The following is a 19,375-nucleotide window of genomic DNA, read 5'->3' as shown; positions in this document are numbered from 1 at the left end:
GGAAGGCCAGATAATGAAACTGAAGCTCAAATACTTTGGCCACCCAATGAGAAGGGAGCACTCACTGGAGAAGACCCTGATGCTGGGAAAGATTGAAGGTCAAAGAAGACGGGGACGGCAAAGGATGAGATGGTTAGACAGTGTCATAGATGCAACGAACATGAAGTTGAGCCAACTTCAGAGGACAGTGGAAGACCGGAAGGCACTCATTCCACCATGATTCACCCTTTTTTAATTGTCACTCCTTCCCCCTGTCATGTGGAGCACATGTCTCACTATTGCCCAGCTTGTGTTTTACAGTAGCTGTCCATCTTCCTGGCAGTTGAGCAAATGCTTATCTCTTTGCAAGAAACTAATCTCCGCTCTAGTGGCAAAGAGCAGTTTATGGCCCTCTGCCCTGGGAAGGAGCATTGTTCCCAGAGCTTTGGGGACCCCTGGGTGAGCTTCAAAGCATCCTACATCTCCCAGCCATGACTATGCTTCCTGTCCGTTCTCAAAATTCCACAAGGGCCCACAGGTTCAACACTGTTGGAGACTACTGCTCTCGTTCCTGACCTTCATGTTGCAAGTGGGGTTGCCGTCTTATTGTGCATTCATTACCAAAAGGTCAGGTGGGGGGCAGCAGGCAAGGCCTCATTCCTAGGCTGAAGGCCACCCCAAGTCTCTAGGAGGAGCACCTAGGATATGTGAGGCATATGCAGCTAGAACTACATAATTGGAACTACAGTTCCCATGGTGCTCTGCTGGCTGGAACATTTCCTGTACTTGTGAATGTATCCAGCCCCTTTGGCCCACAAATTGGGCCTTTCCCTCCCCCTCACTAAATAAAGCAAGGCCAGAGGGTGGACCATTTGTAAACTTGAAGATCCAGGTCATAGAATCATAGAGTTCGAAGGGATCTCCAGGGTCTAGTCCAACCCCCTGCACAATGCAGGAAATTCACAAATACCCTCCCCCTCCACGTCCCCAGTGACCCTCCAGGATCCCTGGCCAAACCTGCCTGGAGAAAAATTGTTTCCTGACCCCAAAGTGGCTATCAGCAATTATTTCCCTGGGCGTGTAAAAAAGGGCCACACGAACTAAGCACTGAGGCAACCGTCTTCCTGCCTTCCCTCTCACGATCTTCCTCAGTTCACGGAATCAGCATTGCTGTCCGATGGCCATCTAGCCTCTGTTTGAAAACCTCCACAGAAGGAGAGCCCGCCGCCTCCCGAGTAAGCCTGTTCCACTGAGGAACCGCTCTAACTGTCAGGAAGCTCTTCCTAAAGTTTAACCAAAATTTGAACCCATTGGTTCTGGTCCGATCTTCTGGGCAACAAAATAACTCTGCACCACCCCTCTATATGACAGCCCTTCAAGTCCTTGAAGATGGTGATCATATCACCTCTGTGATTTATTTGAAAGCATAAGTCATCGTGATGATAGGTTGCCAACCTTCAGATGGGGCCTGGAGATCTCCCAGAATTACAGCTCTAGTCTCCTTTTTACATATTCCCTTGGAGAAAATAGCTTCTATGGAGGGTGGCATCTATGGCATTATAACCTGTAGAGGTCCCTTTTCCCCCCAAACTCCACCCTCCTCAGGTTGTATCCCCACATCTGCCAGAATTTCATAACCTGGAGCTGGCAACGCTACGATTGTGTTCATGTGAACTTGACCAAAAGCATATTGGAGCCGTGTCTTGAATCCTGCCAGGCCCTTTCTTCCTTCCTTAGGGGACTCTTCTGGAATTGTGCATTTCTGGCAATTGATTTTTCTTTCAGGTGGTGGAGGTTGGACACTTCTGGGGTTACAGAATCGATGAAAAAAATATCACTTTATTAAAAAATCTGTCTGCAGAGATCAACCAGCTAGACCTAAAGCCTCTTTCAGTCCGTCCCTATCCAGACTTGGTTTGTATGGCACCGTTTACAGAGTGGGGAAATGAAAAATACTACAGAGCCCAGATCCTGTACGTGTCTGGAGAGAGTGCTGAGGTACCCTTTTCATTCCTAATGCCAGAGTGTGGTGGTGGTTGTTTTAAAAAAATGGATCGGTGTTCTTAAAATATAATAAATACAACTTACAATTAAGTCATAAACTTATAAAGAAAGAACAGATCTGTCAGTCCATTGCATGTCATACTGGTCATTCATAAACGGATTCCATCATTACCAAAATATCTCTGAATGGAATTTTTTGCTTCCTAAAGGATGCGTTTTCCAATGCTGCGGAGTACACAGATTGTGTCTGTCATTCCCCCTTACCCAGTGTCAGATGTAACACATAAGTTGCAAGTTCTCCTAAATTCCAGTGAGTGTGGTGCATCATTAGGATCAGGACCACAGCTCAAATGACAAAGGGTCTTCAGTCCACCCCCCAGCAAGTCATTTTCCTAAATTAAAACAGTCCCATGGGATGCTGTTTGGGGAAAACTACATGCTACACATGGGTTTCCCCAATACTGCCCTCCCAGGACTATTTCCAGCTGTAAAACAGTGCCAGGGGAAGGCTGAAACCTCCTCTCCATGTGTACTATGGTCCTTCCGCTACTCCAGATTTTCTCAGGGCGATTTCTCACTAGAGCAGCGCCGTGTGCCCCGACACAAACATGTCAATTTCACACCCGAAGCTCCAGGGCTGCATTTTGACTCGGGGCTTCGCCCGATTTCCTCCGCAGTTTCGTGATCCTGGTTTTTGAGGATCATGAAACTGCGGAGGAAATGGGGCGAAGCCCTGAGTCAAATGCAGCCCCGCAGCCTCGGGTGTGAAATTGACATGTTTGTGTTGGGGCAAACAGCGCTGTGCTGCGAGGCAGCTCTAGTGAGAAATCGCCCACAGTGTTCGAGTTGAGGCAATTTAAGTTCAGGGCAAAACAGCATCTACATAACCCGGGGCAACAGCAGGCTGCAACCAGGCTGACCACTGAAGGGAGGGAATGTAATGCAGAATGGGGGGAAAAGCATGGAATAAAAAGAAGGTTGAACTCTTATTTTAGTGCAGAATGGGGGGGGGGGACTTGGATTAAAAAGAAGGTTGGATTTAATTTTAGTGCAGAATCGCCTTGAGGACACTGCGGTGAACATGGAGTAATGGGGTGTGTGTGTGCAGAAAAGGGCCTATGTTTCTGATCCTAAAAGGGCTGTGGTATTCCCTTCTTGAGGGGTGGTACCATGAAAGCTCATCCGCCTCAGAGGTGGGTCACCCTTTGAGCCTTCCTACTCAGTCCTCTTGTCACCTCGGCATTGTTGATGGAAAGTGCGGTCAAGTCTCAGTCCGACTTCTGGCAACCACATGGGGCTTTCGAGGCAAGAGGCGTTTCGGAGGCGGTTGGCTGTTGTCTGCTTCTGTGTCGTGCCCCTGGGCTTCCTCGGTGGCCTCCCATCCAAATACTACCAAGGGCTGAGCCCACTTAGGTTCCGAGAACTGACGAGAACAGTCTAGCCTGGGCCGTTCCGGCCAGGGCCTCAACGGCAGAAGCAGTTTAACAATATCCCCCTCCCCCCCAAAAAAAAACAACAACAACACCCCACCCTGTCAGCAAACATTTTAACAAGGAGAAGAGTTTGCAGGAAAAGACATCTCAAAGTAAGGTAAAGGTAAAGGTTCCCTTGCTCGAAAGCCAGTCGAGTCCGACTCTAGGGTTGCGGTGCTCATCTCCGTTTCAAAGCCGAAGAGCCAGCGCTGTCCAAAGACGTTTCCGTGGTCATGTGGCCGGCATGACTAAACACCAAGGCGCACGGAACGCTGTTACCTTCCCACCGAAGTGGTACCTATTTATCTACTTGCAATTTCTTGCTTTCGAACTGCTAGGTTGGCAGGAGCTGGAACTAGAGACGGGAGCTCACTCCATCATGCAATACACTCGGGTCTCAAACTGCTGAACTACCGACCTTCCACAGCCTGCAGTTCAGCGTCTTAACGGTAAAGAAAGTATATCGTGAGAGAACTCAGAGGAACATGACGTGTAGCTTTGTTAGGAGAGGAAGCCGTTGGACAAAAACTGATGCGGCGCAGGTGATGTCCTTTGCCACCTTTTTGAGCCCTTTTTGAACGCTGGATGCTTCAGCCTTCTGAATGCTGTTGCCTTTTCCTTCCCAATTCGATATGGATTGTGCTGATCAGAGAAGTCTGTCTATTCCTGTCAAGCGCGAGCTGTGCTAAGCCAACGCTCTCTAGGTGTGAGTCAACGCACGGCCACTGAGGACAGCTTAAATCATCTTTATTTAACTTCACACGTATTCAGAAGATCATTTACTCACAATCGACCAGATAGCTGGGTGGAAAGTTACATCTTGTGATCTAGGTCAGTTCTATAGCCGCGGTGAGAGAAGAGATGGGCTTCCCCTCTCCTTGCAGTAAGGGTTGATGGACAAAGAAACGGAAAAGAACAATAAAACTCCTATCTTTGCGCCTTTGAGCTCAGGAAATTACTCTTAATGAGCCAGTCAGAGGGAAGCTTCTGGGACCCCTAACTGTGGACTCCAATTCCCAGGGTGCAACTACTCTTAAAGGTACATTAAAGCTGGCTGGGGAAACACACTGTCTGTGGGCTTCTTGAAATAACATCCCTGTGGCAGCTGTGCTAATCAGTGAACCATGGGGGGGGGGGGCGTGCAGCAGCTGGCCGTGTCGATTGCCTTGTCACATATTAGGGAGAGTGCATGCAGAAGGAAAGGCACAACAGACATTTTTGGAAAGAAAAAGGCCATAGCTTTCTTAGAAACAAACCAAGGAGCACTGGTGCAGCATGGGGACGGATCCAGAATTGGACGACCTACCTGTTGCCCATTGCACCCCTTCCCCCAGCCCACCTGCTGGGGGGAACCAAGGAGTGACAGTTCCAGTGGGGGGGGGTCCTCACCTGGGTGCCAGTCACTGCGTGGTTCTCCTTGCTACCTGGCGGTGATAGCCAGACGGCAGCCCTCAAACTGGACATGCTGCAAAATGCCTCCACCCCAAGACCCCTTAAGGGAGTCTCCAACCGGAGGAGGTGAGCACGCAGGACCATCCTCCGCAAAATGGATTCGTCCCAATGCCCAGCCCACCTAAAGGTAAAGGTAAAGGTTCCCTTGCTCAAAAGCCAGTCAGATCCGACTCTAGGGTTGCGGTGCTCATCTCTATTTCAAAGCCAAAGAGCCAGCGCTGTCCGAAGACATTTCCGTGGTCCTGTTGCCGGCATGACTAAACACCAAGGCGCACGGAACGCTGTTACCTTCCCACCGAAGTGGTACCTATTTATCTACTTGCAATTTCTTGCTTTCGAACTTCTAGGTTGGCAGGAGCTGGAACTAGAGCCGGGAGCTCACTCCGTCATGCGGCACCCTCGGGTGTCGAACTGCTGAACTACCGACCTTCCACAGCCTGCCGTTCAGCGTCTTAACCACTTGAGCCACCGCAGCCAGCCCACCTAAGCTGTGACAAATACAAGACGTAAAACCACTATAACAAAATTGAGGAATCTCTTGTTAAAAAAAAATTAAATTAAAAAAACCCACAAACAACATTGAGGGAGGGTGCGTGGGAGAGAGTCGCAGGAAGCAGGAAGAGACACCCAGCGGCAGCTGTTTAGATAGCCACAGGGAGAGCAGACATGGCACACACATCAAAGCTCCTCCCCGTGGGTGACCCTTGGCCCATAGGCTGGCCACTGGTGATGTAATTAGCTGGCCAGCCCAACACCACGGGGCCTGTAACATGTGACTTGCTGGAGGAACAGCCATGTGGCAACCTGAACTGCCTTCTTGAGCTCTTCCGGCCCAGGACACAAATTCAACCTCCGGTAACTTGGGTTCCTTGATTCTCACCTGTGCTTTGCTGTGGTCTAGAGAAAGCGGCTCATTCGTAGTAATTTGTGAGTCACAACACACACAAAGAGCCAGTTTGGTGTAATGGTTAAGAGCAGCAGACTTTAATCTGGGAGAACTGGGTTTGATTCCCCACTCCTCCACATGCAGCCAGCTGGGTGGCCTTGGGTCAGTCACAGTCCTCTCAGAGCTGTTCTCCCAAGAGCAGTTCTGGCAGAACTCTCTCAGCCCCACCTACCTGTGGGGAGGGAAAGTGAAGGAGATTGTAAGCCACTCTGAGACTCTGAGTGAAGGGTGGGGTATAAATCTAACTACCACTCCTTCCCTCCCACCCCCATACGGATGCCATTTCAGACAGCTTCCACAAGGCAGCCATTTTGTACCAACTTAGTCATCTTGTTTATGGACTTTCTAGCGGCAGCTGGTTGGCCACTGTCTGAGACAGAATGCTAGACTAGATGGGCCTTTGGTCTGATCCAGCATGGCTCTTCTTATGTTCTTATTTTGCTGTGTATTATCATTACTGTCGTTGTTGCCATGGCATTTTACGGAACACAAGGCATGGCATGGCATTTTACAGAACACAAGAAAACAGATTCCTCCCCTGAGGAGCATGCAACTGTTGTGGGAGAACGAAGGTGGGGATAAACACAGGAGGAGTATGCATTTATTCCAGTCTTAATCATTGAATGTCCTACAGTGTAAGAAGACGACAAGCCCTATAATGGATGAGACCAGTCACCCACCTAGGCCATCACCCTGTTTTATGCACTAGTCAGCTGGAGGGCCAGGAAATGCAACACAGACGCCGGTGCCTTCACCTGTTGGTGCCTCCTAGTTGAAAGGTTTAACAGGCTCATAAGTGGGAGGCTTGTAGTAGCCTGAATAGCCCAGGCTAGTCTGAGCTTGTAAGAGGTTGGAAGCTAAGTAAGGGTCACCCGTGGTTAGTACTTGGATGGGAGACCACCAAGAAAGACCTGGGTTGCTGTGCAGAGGAAGGCAATGGCAAACCTCTGTGCTCATCTCTTGCCTTGAAAATCCCAGGAGGGGTTACCTTAAGTTGGTTGTGACATGACAGCAGTTAATAATTATTAGGGGGGAGGTTGCTGTCTTGCTTTTGCCACCTGACCTGTTTCCTTTTGTGCTTTGAAAGAAGTATCAGTCTTTGAAATGCTGTTGCCTTACTGCCCAGGTTTTCTACGTAGACTATGGCAATAGATCCAAAGTGGCGTTGGACGACCTGCGAGGGATTCCAGATCACCTTCGAGAGCTTCCTTTCCAGGTAGCGTTTTTCTTGTGCTGCCTTTCCCTGAAATTTAGTTTCAGATGGAGAGGCTCACCTTCCAATTTATGGGAAGTCCCAATTGGCCAAAACATTCAGCAGGTCCTTTTTGGTGGTGGCTCGGCAATGTCTTTCCAGTTTCTTTACATTACTTATAGTCTCTGAGACTCAAGGTGGATTATAGCACCAGTTGATGTGATCGGTAGGATGGGGCATCCAGTAAACAATGCAATAGCATTTGGATTGCAGAAATCTGAAATAATTTAATTTTTTCTTATTGTTTGTGCTACCACTTCTTTGTTTTGGCTTTGTTTTTAATGAGTTATGTTTTATTTTCTCTGTATTGCTGATTTATACTTTTATCCTTTTTAGTTGTGCCACTCTGGAGCCTTGGTTATTGAGTAAAATTTTAAAATTGATGACTTCTGTAGAAAGCGGGGGGGGGGAGAAGCAAGCCTGTTAATGTTCCAAATTGATCTCCCCCCCCCCCCATTTTCCAGGGGAGGGAATTAAACATTTTTGTCTTTTTCTGCGTCTTAGGCTTTGGAATTTAAGGTGCGCAGAATGCGGCCTTCTGCTCAATCTTTAGTATGTGGAGAGCAGTGGAGCTATGCAGCGAGCCAGAGGTTTGCTTCGTTGGTCAACCACTGTGCGCTGATAGTGAAGGTCTTTTCAGTTGTGCACAGCGTCTTGCACGTGGATGTGTACCGGCATTCCGGGATTACGGATGTTGTGAATGTCCGAGACGTACTGATTCAAGAATGCCATGCAGAATTGTCGGAAGACTCCTATGAATCAAAAGTATGCCTTACACTCTTTAACTTTTGCTACAGCTAGGTGTGTTTTTTAATGTCAGTATTGTTGTTGTTGTTGTTTTTAATATGGAGCCAGAAGGTGGGAGAAGCAAAATCAAGAAGGGCACACTGTGTTTTGTAGGGCCAAACAGTACAGTGCCTTTATTGGCGATTCAGGTCTGGGTTCCCCAAAACCCGGCTAGCAGAATGTCATCGTAAAACTCCAAAGGCGATCAGTTCAGCTCAGAATTGCAGGGTGGGATGGGAAGGAGCTTCTGCCTTTCCACTGCACCATTTTCCCAAGTCCAAACACCCCAGAGGAGAGGGGAGTTATTTGCATAACTTTGGAGTTGCATGTGCACAGAATGACCCATTACGCATGGACATCTTACTGCAGATTTTCCAAATAGGAAGCCTTCAAGCTTGACTTCGGATTCTGTGCCTGCCTTATGCACGATTCTTTTTCCTCCGGTGTATTTATTCTGTAGCTACAATTTTTTAAAATGCACTTTTCTAAATCAGGGTGGGATGTCACTTGTGACATGTGGGAGGTGGTGTCCAAAGGTTTGTTGTTGTTTTTTAATTGCACAATTGCCCTGTTGCAGCTGCACAGTAGCATCCAGCAAGCACCTTCCATTTAAACCCTTGTGATTCAGGCTTTGCGCATGCATTTTGGCATTAGTTCATTGAATGCTGGCAAAGGGGGGAAACCTGATGTTGAAACAGACTAGACTTTTTTTTAAAAAAAACTGACAAGCAGCTGTGAAGCCCCATGCCGAGCTCTAGGGGATTCTCTGCTGTGTTATCGGCCACTGTGAAAAATGGAAAGAGTCACATGATCTCATAATATGGGAGAAAATGTTGAGTGTACAGAATGCACGGTAGACCCACTGAAACTGGCATTGCAAGCTGTGATCGTTGGCAATGTGTGTATTTATGTGCGTGTGCCTGTGCAAAGTTGGCTGCATCTCCACCACACTTTGCACAGGGCTGCAATTTGTATGGAAAATTACTGCTCTGGCGGAAGCTCTGGGGAGCTTTTTTAGTCTTGTCCCACTAAATTGAAATAAAACCAAAATGGGGTGTGTGTATTTTCACCGATGCCCTAGCTCAGCTGCATAGTAATACCAACTTCATGCCTTTCCTTGCAAATTTGAGTGGTTTTCTCTTTGTGATTCTCTAATTTGATCCTGCACACTGGTTGTGATCTTGGCAGTTTTTAAAAGCCTGTCTGGTGTCAGTTGCACTCTGTCCTCCAAGTGATTCTTAAGTTAAACGGTTTGCAGAGGGTCCTTGTGGCTCAGCTGCCATTTTATTTTTAGGCTTCTGGAGACTGCCAAAATGTCCCCCCCCCATTGTTCACTAAAGCATTAAAGGGAAAATGCTTTCAAGTCTGTAGACTTCTCTTCCCAGTGTCTCTCTCTCTCTTTACATCTCATGTCAATTTCATTCCACACTGATGATCCCCCCTTTATTTTGTATGCATGTAGCACTGAAATTCTCCCCCCCCCCCCCAAACTGGGGATGCTGCCATTTGCCCCCTCTCTGATCCCTCCATCTAGTCCAGCATCCTGTCTCACACAGTGGCCAGCCAGTTCCTCTGGACAGCCAACAACAAGGCACAGAAACAGCGGCCTTTCCCCGATAAGAACATAAGAAGAGCCCTGCTGGATCAGACCTGTGCTCCATCTAGTCCAGCATTCTGTCTCATACAGTGGCCAGCTAGCTCCTCTGGAGGGCCGACAACAGGGTGTAGAGGCCGAGGCCTTCCCCTGATGAGAACATAAGAAAAGCCTTGCTGGATCAGACCAGTCCTCCATCTAGTCCAGCATCCTGTCTCACACAGTGGCCAGCCAGTTCCTCTGGACAGCCAACAACAAGGCACAGAAACAGCGGCCTTTCCCCGATAAGAACATAAGAAGAGCCCTGCTGGATCAGACCTGTGCTCCATCTAGTCCAGCATTCTGTCTCATACAGTGGCCAGCTAGCTCCTCTGGAGGGCCGACAACAGGGTGTAGAGGCCGAGGCCTTCCCCTGATGAGAACATAAGAAAAGCCTTGCTGGATCAGACCAGTCCTCCATCTAGACCAGCATCCTGTCTCACACAGTGGCCGACCAGTTCCTCTGGAGAGCCAGCAACAGGGTGTAGAGGCCAAGGCCTCCCCCTGATAAGAACATAAGAAAGAAGAGCCCTGCTGGATCAGACCAGTCCTCCATCTAGACCAGCATCCTGTCTCACACAGTGGCCGACCAGTTCCTCTGGAGAGCCAGCAACAGGGTGTAGAGGCCAAGGCCTCCCCCTGATAAGAACATAAGAAAGAAGAGCCCTGCTGGATCAGACCAGTCCTCCATCTAGACCAGCATCCTGTCTCACACAGTGGCCGACCAGTTCCTCTGGAGAGCCAGCAACAGGGTGTAGAGGCCAAGGCCTCCCCCTGATAAGAACATAAGAAAGAAGAGCCCTGCTGGATCAGACCAGTCCTCCATCTAGTCCAGCATCCTGTCTCACACAGTGGCCGACCAGTTCCTCTGGAGAGCCAGCAACAGGGTGTAGAGGCCAAGGCCTCCCCCTGATAAGAACATAAGAAAGAAGAGCCCTGCTGGATCAGACCAGTCCTCCATCTAGACCAGCATCCTGTCTCACACAGTGGCCGACCAGTTCCTCTGGAGGGCCAGCAACAGGAGGCCTTCCCCTGATGTTGCCTCCTGGCTCTGGGATTCAGAGGCTTAGTGCCTCTAAACATGGAGGTTCCCCCCAGTCACCACCACAGGTAGTAGCCACTGATAGACCTATCCTCCATGAAACTGTCTAATCCCCTGTTAAAGCTGTTTATTCCTGTGGCCATCACTACATCCTTTGGCAGCGAATTCCACATTTTAATCACTCTCTGTGTTCATTTGTTCAGTTCATTTGTGACTGGAGTCTCCTGCTTTTCTTGGTAGCTTCAGAGGGTAGCCAGGACAGTCTGCAGTCGGACAGCTGGATTCGAGTTCAGTAGCCTCTTTGAGACCAACAAGTTTTTTAGGGTTTGAGCTTTTAAGAGTCAAAGCTCCCTTTGTCAGATATTGATTAAAGTAGCTTTGAGTCTCAAAAGCTTATACCCTGAAAATCTTGTTGGTGTGTAAGGTGCTTCTGAGCGCGAATCGTGGAGGATAGGTCTATCAGTGGCTACTACCTGTGGTGACTGACGGGAGGCACCTCGAATCCCAGAGCCAGGAGGCAACATCAGGGAAGGCCTCGACTTCTACACAGCCAGTTTGGTGTGCATGGACTCTTATCTGGGAGAACTGGGTTTGATTCCCCACTCCTCCACATGCAGCCAGCTGGGTGACTTTGGGCAAGCCGTAGTTCTGATAAAAGCTGTTCTTGAATGGACCTCCTGATGGCACCTGGTATTTCTGGCCACTGTGTGACACAGAGTGTTGGACTGGATGGGCCTTTGGCCTGATCCAACATTGGCGTCTCTTATGTTCTTATGAGTGAAGGGCGGGTTATAAATCCAATCTCCTCCTCCTCCTCCTCCTCCTCCTCCTCCTTCTATTGGTCTTTCACAGCTGGCCATCTCCCCCCCCCTTTCCCGAAGGCTTGTCATTGTCAGGAAGTCATTTTGTGACTGCCCATAGTCCAGAACTTTGGAGGGGTGGTGGTGGATCTCTTCCCAGTGGAAGGTGGTTTTGGAGGGGGGAGAAGTTTTCAGTCCCCCTCTCAGAGTGACCAACTCCAAGATGCCCTTGATTCCCCTGCAAAGAGGAAAAACTTCTAATGGCACCTTTGACATCCTTTCTCTTCCCACATGGGCCCGTCTTCATTTCTCTCTCTAGGTAAGCAACGAAACTCTCAAGCAGCTGTTTGCGAAGCCAGATGCAAACAAGGGGAAGATCAGCTGCTGAGAATAACGCAATAGAGGAGAAAGAGGAGCGCCTGATGAAAGCGTTGTTGGATGGCTGCACCATCAATAGGCTTGGGGCTCCCAGCTGCAAGGTGAGTTGAGAAGGGGTCTCTTTTTTTTTAATAAAGAATTTTATTAGTTTATATAAAGAAAGTAGGGAAGGGGTAAGGAAAGAAAAAAATAAAATAAAATAATGTAAAAATATTCAAGTTCCAGTTTAACATTCTGCATGAATATCTTCTCATTACAATTTCACAACTACTTCAAATGATGAACATTTATTCTTAATGTGACCTTTGTAACCGTGTATGGCTCTGCAATTCAGATGGCCAAGCAATTACTATCTATACAGAATTGTGAAACTAGTATTTCTTACACTAAAGCATATACAGGTGGGAGCTCTGAAGTACTCACCTGAGTGAAAGTGCTGGTATGCATTGTAGAGACCTGTACATGCAGAATAACTCTGTCAATGAGAGGTTTGGGACCAGTTAGAAAGCCTATTCTTAACCTAGGTAAAAGAAAGTAACAGTTACCTCAGAATATTGGGTACCATCAATATTTAATTAAAAGTTAATATGACATTATATTTGAAAACTCATCTTCTCCCCTGACATTTAACTTGACTTTGAATTTTGAAAAGGGAATGTAGAAATATTCAAGTTCCAGTTTAGCATTCTGCATGCATGTCTTCTCATTGCAATTTCACAACTATTTCATCTATCGTTCTTATTTTTCACTTAGTCTCAATACTTGAGTTTTAACCAGTCATAGAACGCCCTCCAGGGTCCCATAAATTCTTCTTCCATTTTTCCTTTTAATATATTTGTCAACTTGTCCATTTCAGCACATTTCATATCAACTCATGTAGCATTGGAATTTGCAGCGTCCTCCACGTCGTTGCAAATAAAATTCTGGCAGCTGTTATAACATGTAAAATAAAATATTTATGAGTCTCATCCAACTTGTCTGCTTGGGAATCACTTTTCCCCCCGTTTTCAGAACAATGTGCTCTGGTTGGTATTGCAGGACGTAGGCTGTGCTTCCATCCAAATCTGTTAACAGGACCAGCGTTGATCCTGGCTACTTCTTGACCTTGTTGAAACTTCACCCCCTCTACCGTCATAGAAATATGTGAACACAAATGACATCTGAGTGAAATGCACTGTGCTCACACGATCTGTAATCAAGATGGGTAGCCGTGGTAGTCTGTCTGTAGCAGTAGAAAAGAGCAAGAGTCCAGTAGCACCTTAACGACTAATAAAATGTGTGGCGCACTATGAGCTTTCGTGAGGCACTGCTCACCTCTTCAGATTATGATCTGTAATGTGAGTCTGCTTAGCGGGGAGTCGGTGTTTGTGCAAACAGTTTTTATGCCTCTAAGTTTCATAGGGGAGCCATGTTGATTTGCAGTAGAACAGCTAGATTTCAGTCCAGCAGCAACTCAGAGACCAACAAGATTTCTGGGGTATAATCTTTTGAGTGTCACAGCATCCCTTTATCAGATCAGTATGACAAAGGAGTTTTGACCATTGAAAGCTTATACCCCCAAAATCTTGTTGGTCTGTAACAGGGGTGGCCAGACTTGCTTAACTTAAGAGCCACATAGAATAAATGTCAGATGCTTGAGAGCCACAAGACATGAATGAATATTACACGCATGTTTTTATTGGAAAATACGCAAATTTGCTTTTTAATAACATGAAATGAGACTGCCAAAACTAAAAACAAAAAGGGGTAAAAACAGATATTGATAATTATATTTATTTGCCCCGTGATATTTGTTTGCTAAGGATGTTTATTTGTCTAAGAGAGAGAGAGAGGGGTGGAAAGAAAGAGAGAGAGAGAGGTGGAAAGAGAGAGAGAGAAAGATGAAAAGAAAGAATTTAAAGTTGCAGTCTTCCCACACACACACACTTCAAGCCTACCTAGGGAGGGGAACACTGGCTGGAAAAGGGAAGACCGATCGGGGAGGCATGCCCCCCCTTCACTTCCCCAGCTGCCCTGCCAGGAGCCCTGCCAGGAGCCGCACAATATGCCAGGAGCCGCTTGAGGCTCCTGAGCCACAGTTTGGCCACCTCTGGTCTGTAAAGTACTACTGGGCTTGAATCTAGCTACGCCTTTAAGATTATCCTAAGTTCTTGGGGAAAACACACCTAATGCCACAGCTTAATATTTTGTTGGCGCATGACCTTGCTTAAGCAAGACTTTGCTTATCCAATATGTGCAGGGGCCCAGTGAAAACGGAATGTGTGCATGCACGCACATCTACACAGAGACCAACCAGTTACTCTGGGGGGCCGACAACAGGGCACAGAGCTCAAGGGCTTTCCCCAATGTTGCCTCCCGGCCAGTGTTCCCTCTAAGCTGAGTTAGTGTGAGCTAGCTCACAGTTTTTTAGCCTCCAGCTCACACGTTTTTGTCTTTGCTCAGGAAGGATGGCTCCAGAGCAAACTCATTTCTGCAGTAGCCAAATCGCTAGCTCACAACTTTAATGCCAGTAGCTCACAAAGTTGAATTTTTGCTTACAAGACTCCACAGCTTAGAGGGAGCATTGCCCCTGACCCCTCCCAGGGTTTCTACAGACAGACCTCTACACTTTCCTACTAATCTTCCTACTAGGGCCCATTCATAATGTTGATTTAATTTGTGCCTTCTCCTGCTCTTTCTTCCAAAGGCAGTTCTGCTTGGTCCATACAATCCGTACAATCTGAGGGTCAGCAGTATGACCAGGATCTCCCGCTTCAGGTAGGATGGTGTGGTGGTGTGTCTTGTGGGAAAACTTGGGGCTTTCCTGTTCTGCTGCTGGGAACGGCCACCCCTGACACTTTAGGATGCAGTTAGAATGTGGGTTTTTGCCCATAGCAGCAAAAATATACACTCTGTTCAGCCAGCAATTATTTCTGGATACTGAGGATTGCTGTGTGTCTCTGGAGCTTCTCTGTCAGCAAGAGCTTTTCTTTTGCTTTCAGCACGGGAATCCTGATCTCTGCACGCAAAGAAATGTGCATCAGTCAGGTTCCTGCACCGAAATAATGGGCATGCCTGTGGTTTGTGTGCCTGTTTCAAAAGCGACGAGAGTTAATTTCCCCAGTGGCCTTAATGGCTACCTTGTCTCTGCTGGAAAAATAACTGGTATGTGAAAGGCCACCGTGTCTGTAGTATGGAGCAGTTGGGAATGAGCCTGTGTTCAAAGAGCACTGGAGTACTGAATGTGAAGCTCACCTGAGCCTGGAGCTGAATTTTTTGAGACGGTCCAGGTGAGATCTTCCCCATTCTGCTAGGAACTGAGCTGTTGTATGAGCTCGCCTTAAAGGCCTCGGGGGGTCCCAGTTGTCCTTGCTTTCAGCCCTAGATAGGCCGCCTCCACACTGTCATTTTTGTCACTCCTTTGTCTCTGTTGCTTCAGGGATTTCCCCCCCCCCCGGAGTATTTTGTTACCAGGTCCCCAAGTGGTGTTTTCTTGATTCTCCGTTTCCAGCCGCATTTTTCCCCTGTGTGATCGCTCCTCTGGTGTTGAGCCACTTCTGGTTTAAACCCCCTCCCCGCTCGAAAGCTGCCCGAGGCTTCCGCTTTGCGCCCGCCATTTTTTAAAGTGTTGGCGGTGTGCAGATAGGCGGAGCGCCGCTACCACGTTATTTACAACAATGTTTAAACGGTGCCTAGTTTTAGCCTTTAGACGAGTTCGGGATCTCACGGAGGCCATTTTCGGGGTAAACGTTTAAAGGGAAGTGTTCCTTTAAAGTTTAAAGGGAAGTGTTACAGCAGTCGGGTTGAAGTGGAAATCGCTATTCTGCGCACGTGCGAAAATTTTAGTTCTACAGGTGGCTGCCTGTGCGCATGCCCAAACTGAGAGAAAAACAACACCGATGCACGCTCCCGCCTGTGGACGGCGGGGAGCGATGTGGCTGCGCAGCGATCTGGAGCAAGGAGGTGAGTGTGATCACGATTCTCCAGGTTAAAAAAGACCGCATCAGGACCGGGGCAATTTAAACTGCTCCCAGCACACCGTCTGACCACACCCTGGGTGCGTTCAGACGCGGCGTTTCAGCCGGCATAAACTGTACCGGTTGGAACCGGTGCAGTTTATGCCGGCTGAAACGTGATCACACTTACCTCCATTTTGCGGATCGCATCGGTGTATGCCCGCTCACACACTGCGGGTGTCGGTGTTTGGGGTTTTTTTAAACACAGTTTGAGCATGCGTATAGGCAGCCATTCACAGAATGGCGATCTTTGCGCATGCTCAAAACACCCCATATTACATTTAAACTTTAAAGGTAAGGACTTACCTTTAAAGCGCATATCGCTCAGTTTAAAAAAAAAAAAGGCGACGGAAATGGCTAGACACCGGTGGAGAGCGATCAGACGGAGGGGTACATCGAAAGCAACCGTTGCACTCAGTATACCACCACTTGGGGACCTAGTGGCAGAGTGCAACAGTTTAAAGGGATTTACAACGGTTAGGGATGGGAGGCAGATGTTCGCCGTCTGAACGCCGGTAAGTACACCGGTTGGAACCGGCACCTATACCGTTGTAAATCCCCAATCTGAACGCACCCACTATGTGTTTTCCTCTCTCTAGTAGTCCCAGAGGGAGCAAAACACATGTGGAAAAGGGGGGGGGGATGACCCAAAGCAATAGGGACGAACAAGTGACAAAAGTGTCAGTGCAGAAGTGGCCGTCATTTTCCAGAATGAAGTTCCTCTGTACGAGGCCAGGAAATCCACAGCTGCCAAGGAGGATTACTCGATCCCAGCTGAAGGAACCTGCCTTGTTCAAGGCCATGTAGTCATGTCACCTAAGCCGGGGTCTTGCAGGACCAAATCCAGACTTCTGATGGATTGTCATGACGTCTTTGTTCGGGCAGCCACGGGACTGAAGAGATCTGAGTAAATTCATTCGGCAACCCTTGCAGTACAGCCTTATGCTTAGTTACTCTTCTAAGCCGATTGACGTCTGTAGACTTAGAAGGGTGTAATTCTACTTAGGGTTGCGCTGTCAGTCAATACCACATAAGTTAGTGCTTATGGGAATGTGTCAAAGTGTACCTCTGAAGAATTAGCTGTGTTTTAATTTTAGATGTGCTGCACATGCCACAGCAGACTGGGTGGCTTCTGTTTTGGCGGCTTCTTCCCAGCCTGCCGGGGGGTGCAGTCTGAAACTAGCTAACCACATTCTGTTCTGGACCCACGGAAGACAGCTAAGCATCCTACCGTCCTGTAGGATGCAGCCAAAGAGGCCTTAATAAGATGCCATGAAAGATGCACCCCCACACACACCAGCCCTGGGTTTTGGGATTTTTAAAACATCTATGATAAAGAGTTCTGGAGAACTTGAAAGTTCGCACATTGTGTTGTGGTATTTTAGAATCATAGAGGCATAGAGTTTGCATGGACCTCAAAGGTCATCTAGTCCAACCCCATGAACAATGCAGGAAATTCACAAATATCTCCCCCTCCACATCCGCAAGTGACTGCTGTTCCACACCCGTGACGTGGTGTTCAGTTCTGGATGTCCCAGCGGGTATCATTATAGAAGAGGCACATGTGGGAGGAGAGGGAATGCCTCTTCTAAGATGACTCTTGCTTATTTTCATTCTTTTTTTAAAAAAAATCTTTTGCCCAGTTTGTGAAGTTCGTACCATTCAATCCGTTGGACATGAAGGGTGATGCATTATCAATTTGCACTAGGTACAACAGGACTGTAGGGGGCGCAGTAGAGCCATTAAGACAGACAAGTCCATTCTTTCTGTCCGCTTTCCTCTTGTCTTGTCCTGCTGCTATTCCTTCGTTACCTAGACTGCTTTTCTTAGTGACTTCCTTCTTACCAGCTGTCTCTCTTATGTGTGCTCTCGCTCTGTATATCCTATTTGGATTTTATTTATTTTTTTGCCTTCAAATCCCAGTCAATGTATGGCAACCCTGTAGGGCAGTGGTGGCAAACCTATGGCACGGGTGCCAGAGGTGGCACTCTGAGCCCTCTCTGTGGGCACGCATACCATTGCCCCAGCCAGGCCCAGACCATCATTAAAGTGTCGAATTCTCTGCCAAATAATTTTAAGTAAATGAAAGCATTTGGGATTGCTTTCCTTACTTTGCTTGGATCATCTTAAGTTAACGTATGAGTTGTTTTTCTAAAGTAAAACCTCAGTATTCAGGTTAAATTGCCGTGTTGGCAAGGTGGTAGGTCAAAAGATCATGATAGACCGTGTCGAACGCCGCTGTAAGATCAATAACAGCAGCGCCGACCCACTTCAGTCCAACTGTTTGCGGAGGTCACCTGTGAGGGCAACCAATGCCATCTCCGTCCCAAGGCCAAGGCGGAAACCTGACTGGAATGGGTCCAGTGCCGACGTGTCTTCCAGGAAATTCTGGGGCTGCTCTGCCACCACTCTCTCAGTTACCAGAGAGCCAGTTTGGTGTAGTGGTTAAGTGTGCGGACTCTAATCTGGGAGAACCGGGTTTGATTCCCCACTCCTCCACTTGCACTTGGCTGGATGACCTTGGGCAAGCTGTAGTTCTGATAAGGGCTGTTCTTGAAAAAGAGCAGTCTCTGTGAAGAGCTCTTTCAGCCGCACCCACCTCACAGGGTGTCTGTTGTGGGGAGGGGAAGGGAAAGGAGTTTGTAAGCCGCTCTGAGACACCTTTGGGTAGTGAAGGGCGGGGTATAAATCCAGTCTCCTCTCCTCCTTGCCTTACCTTACCCAGAAACAAAAGATTCAAGACTGGGCGGTAACTGGATGGATCCGTAGGGTCCAGAGTTGGCTACTTTACGAGTGGTACAACCACAGCCTCTTTTAATCCCTCCAGGGTAGACCACCAAATCCAGGGACAGGTTGATAATGTTCACCAGAGGGCCCCATATTCCCTCACCACTGGCTTTCACCACCCACGAGGGACCCAGGTCTAAGAGGCATGTGGTTGGCCTATAAGCTCCTAGAATCCTGTCAACATCGGCCGGGGAGAGTCAGCTGAAGCTGTCAAACACAGATTCCGGTGATGGCCAAGGGGCCTCCAGTTCACATACAGTATCGCTGTTTACATACTGTATTGTTGCTGCAGTTGTCATTATTATTTCCCCCCCTCCTAGAACGGTCTTAGTAGAGAAAGACAGCATCAGTTCTGTGATTGTTGACGATTCCCCCGAGGATTCCTTTCAGCAAATCCTGGTTGCTGCATCCATAGCGGTAAACTCAACAGGTAGATGTGATTTTAAACACGCCGATAGTGCATTAATAAAACGGTCGCTCGGTCGCTCATTTGCATCTGTGCTGTAATTCCATATCGTGTTGTAGTTTTACCTTTGTCAGGTTGATATATTCTTAAAGAGACGTGTTCTCGTTGACAACAGGATCTACCATGTTGCTAAGGGAGACTTCTATCATGCCTCGTATTCCTGGACTGCCGGCTTTGCTTAGCATGCTGTTTGCTCCTGTGATAGATCTTAGGTATGTGCTCACCCCTAAGCACTTACCCAGTAATTAACATAACAAATTGTCTCAACGCCTGAGAGGACTGAATGGAGAGTCTCAGTCTTATTTTGACGTATTTATTGCTTTACAACTGTTGACCTTATAACCTTAGCTTGTTAGTTAGTTTTCTCTTTGCCTATCTTAAGA

At 47.8% G+C, this 19,375-nt stretch overlaps 1 protein-coding gene across 1 annotated transcript in view; it reads left to right on the top strand.

Annotated features, from left to right (window-relative positions):
• The window catches only part of TDRD9 (tudor domain containing 9), a 172,677-nt gene that overhangs the window by 141,712 nt on the left and 11,590 nt on the right, over positions 1-19,375 (top strand). Inside the window, 8 exon segments of the mRNA XM_015417791.1 lie at positions 1,765-1,977; positions 6,980-7,069; positions 7,610-7,870; positions 11,686-11,732; positions 11,734-11,845; positions 14,431-14,501; positions 18,847-18,956; positions 19,108-19,204. Coding sequence (XP_015273277.1) covers positions 1,765-1,977; positions 6,980-7,069; positions 7,610-7,870; positions 11,686-11,732; positions 11,734-11,845; positions 14,431-14,501; positions 18,847-18,956; positions 19,108-19,204 — 1,001 coding nt within the window.

The sequence above is a fragment of the Gekko japonicus genome, unplaced genomic scaffold, assembly GCF_001447785.1.
Source record: "Gekko japonicus isolate JY-2015 unplaced genomic scaffold, Gekko_japonicus_V1.1 scaffold270, whole genome shotgun sequence".
Taxonomy (NCBI): Eukaryota; Metazoa; Chordata; class Lepidosauria; order Squamata; family Gekkonidae; genus Gekko; species Gekko japonicus.
Note: the sequence above shows the minus strand (reverse complement) of the source record. Positions and strands in the feature narration are given on the sequence as shown.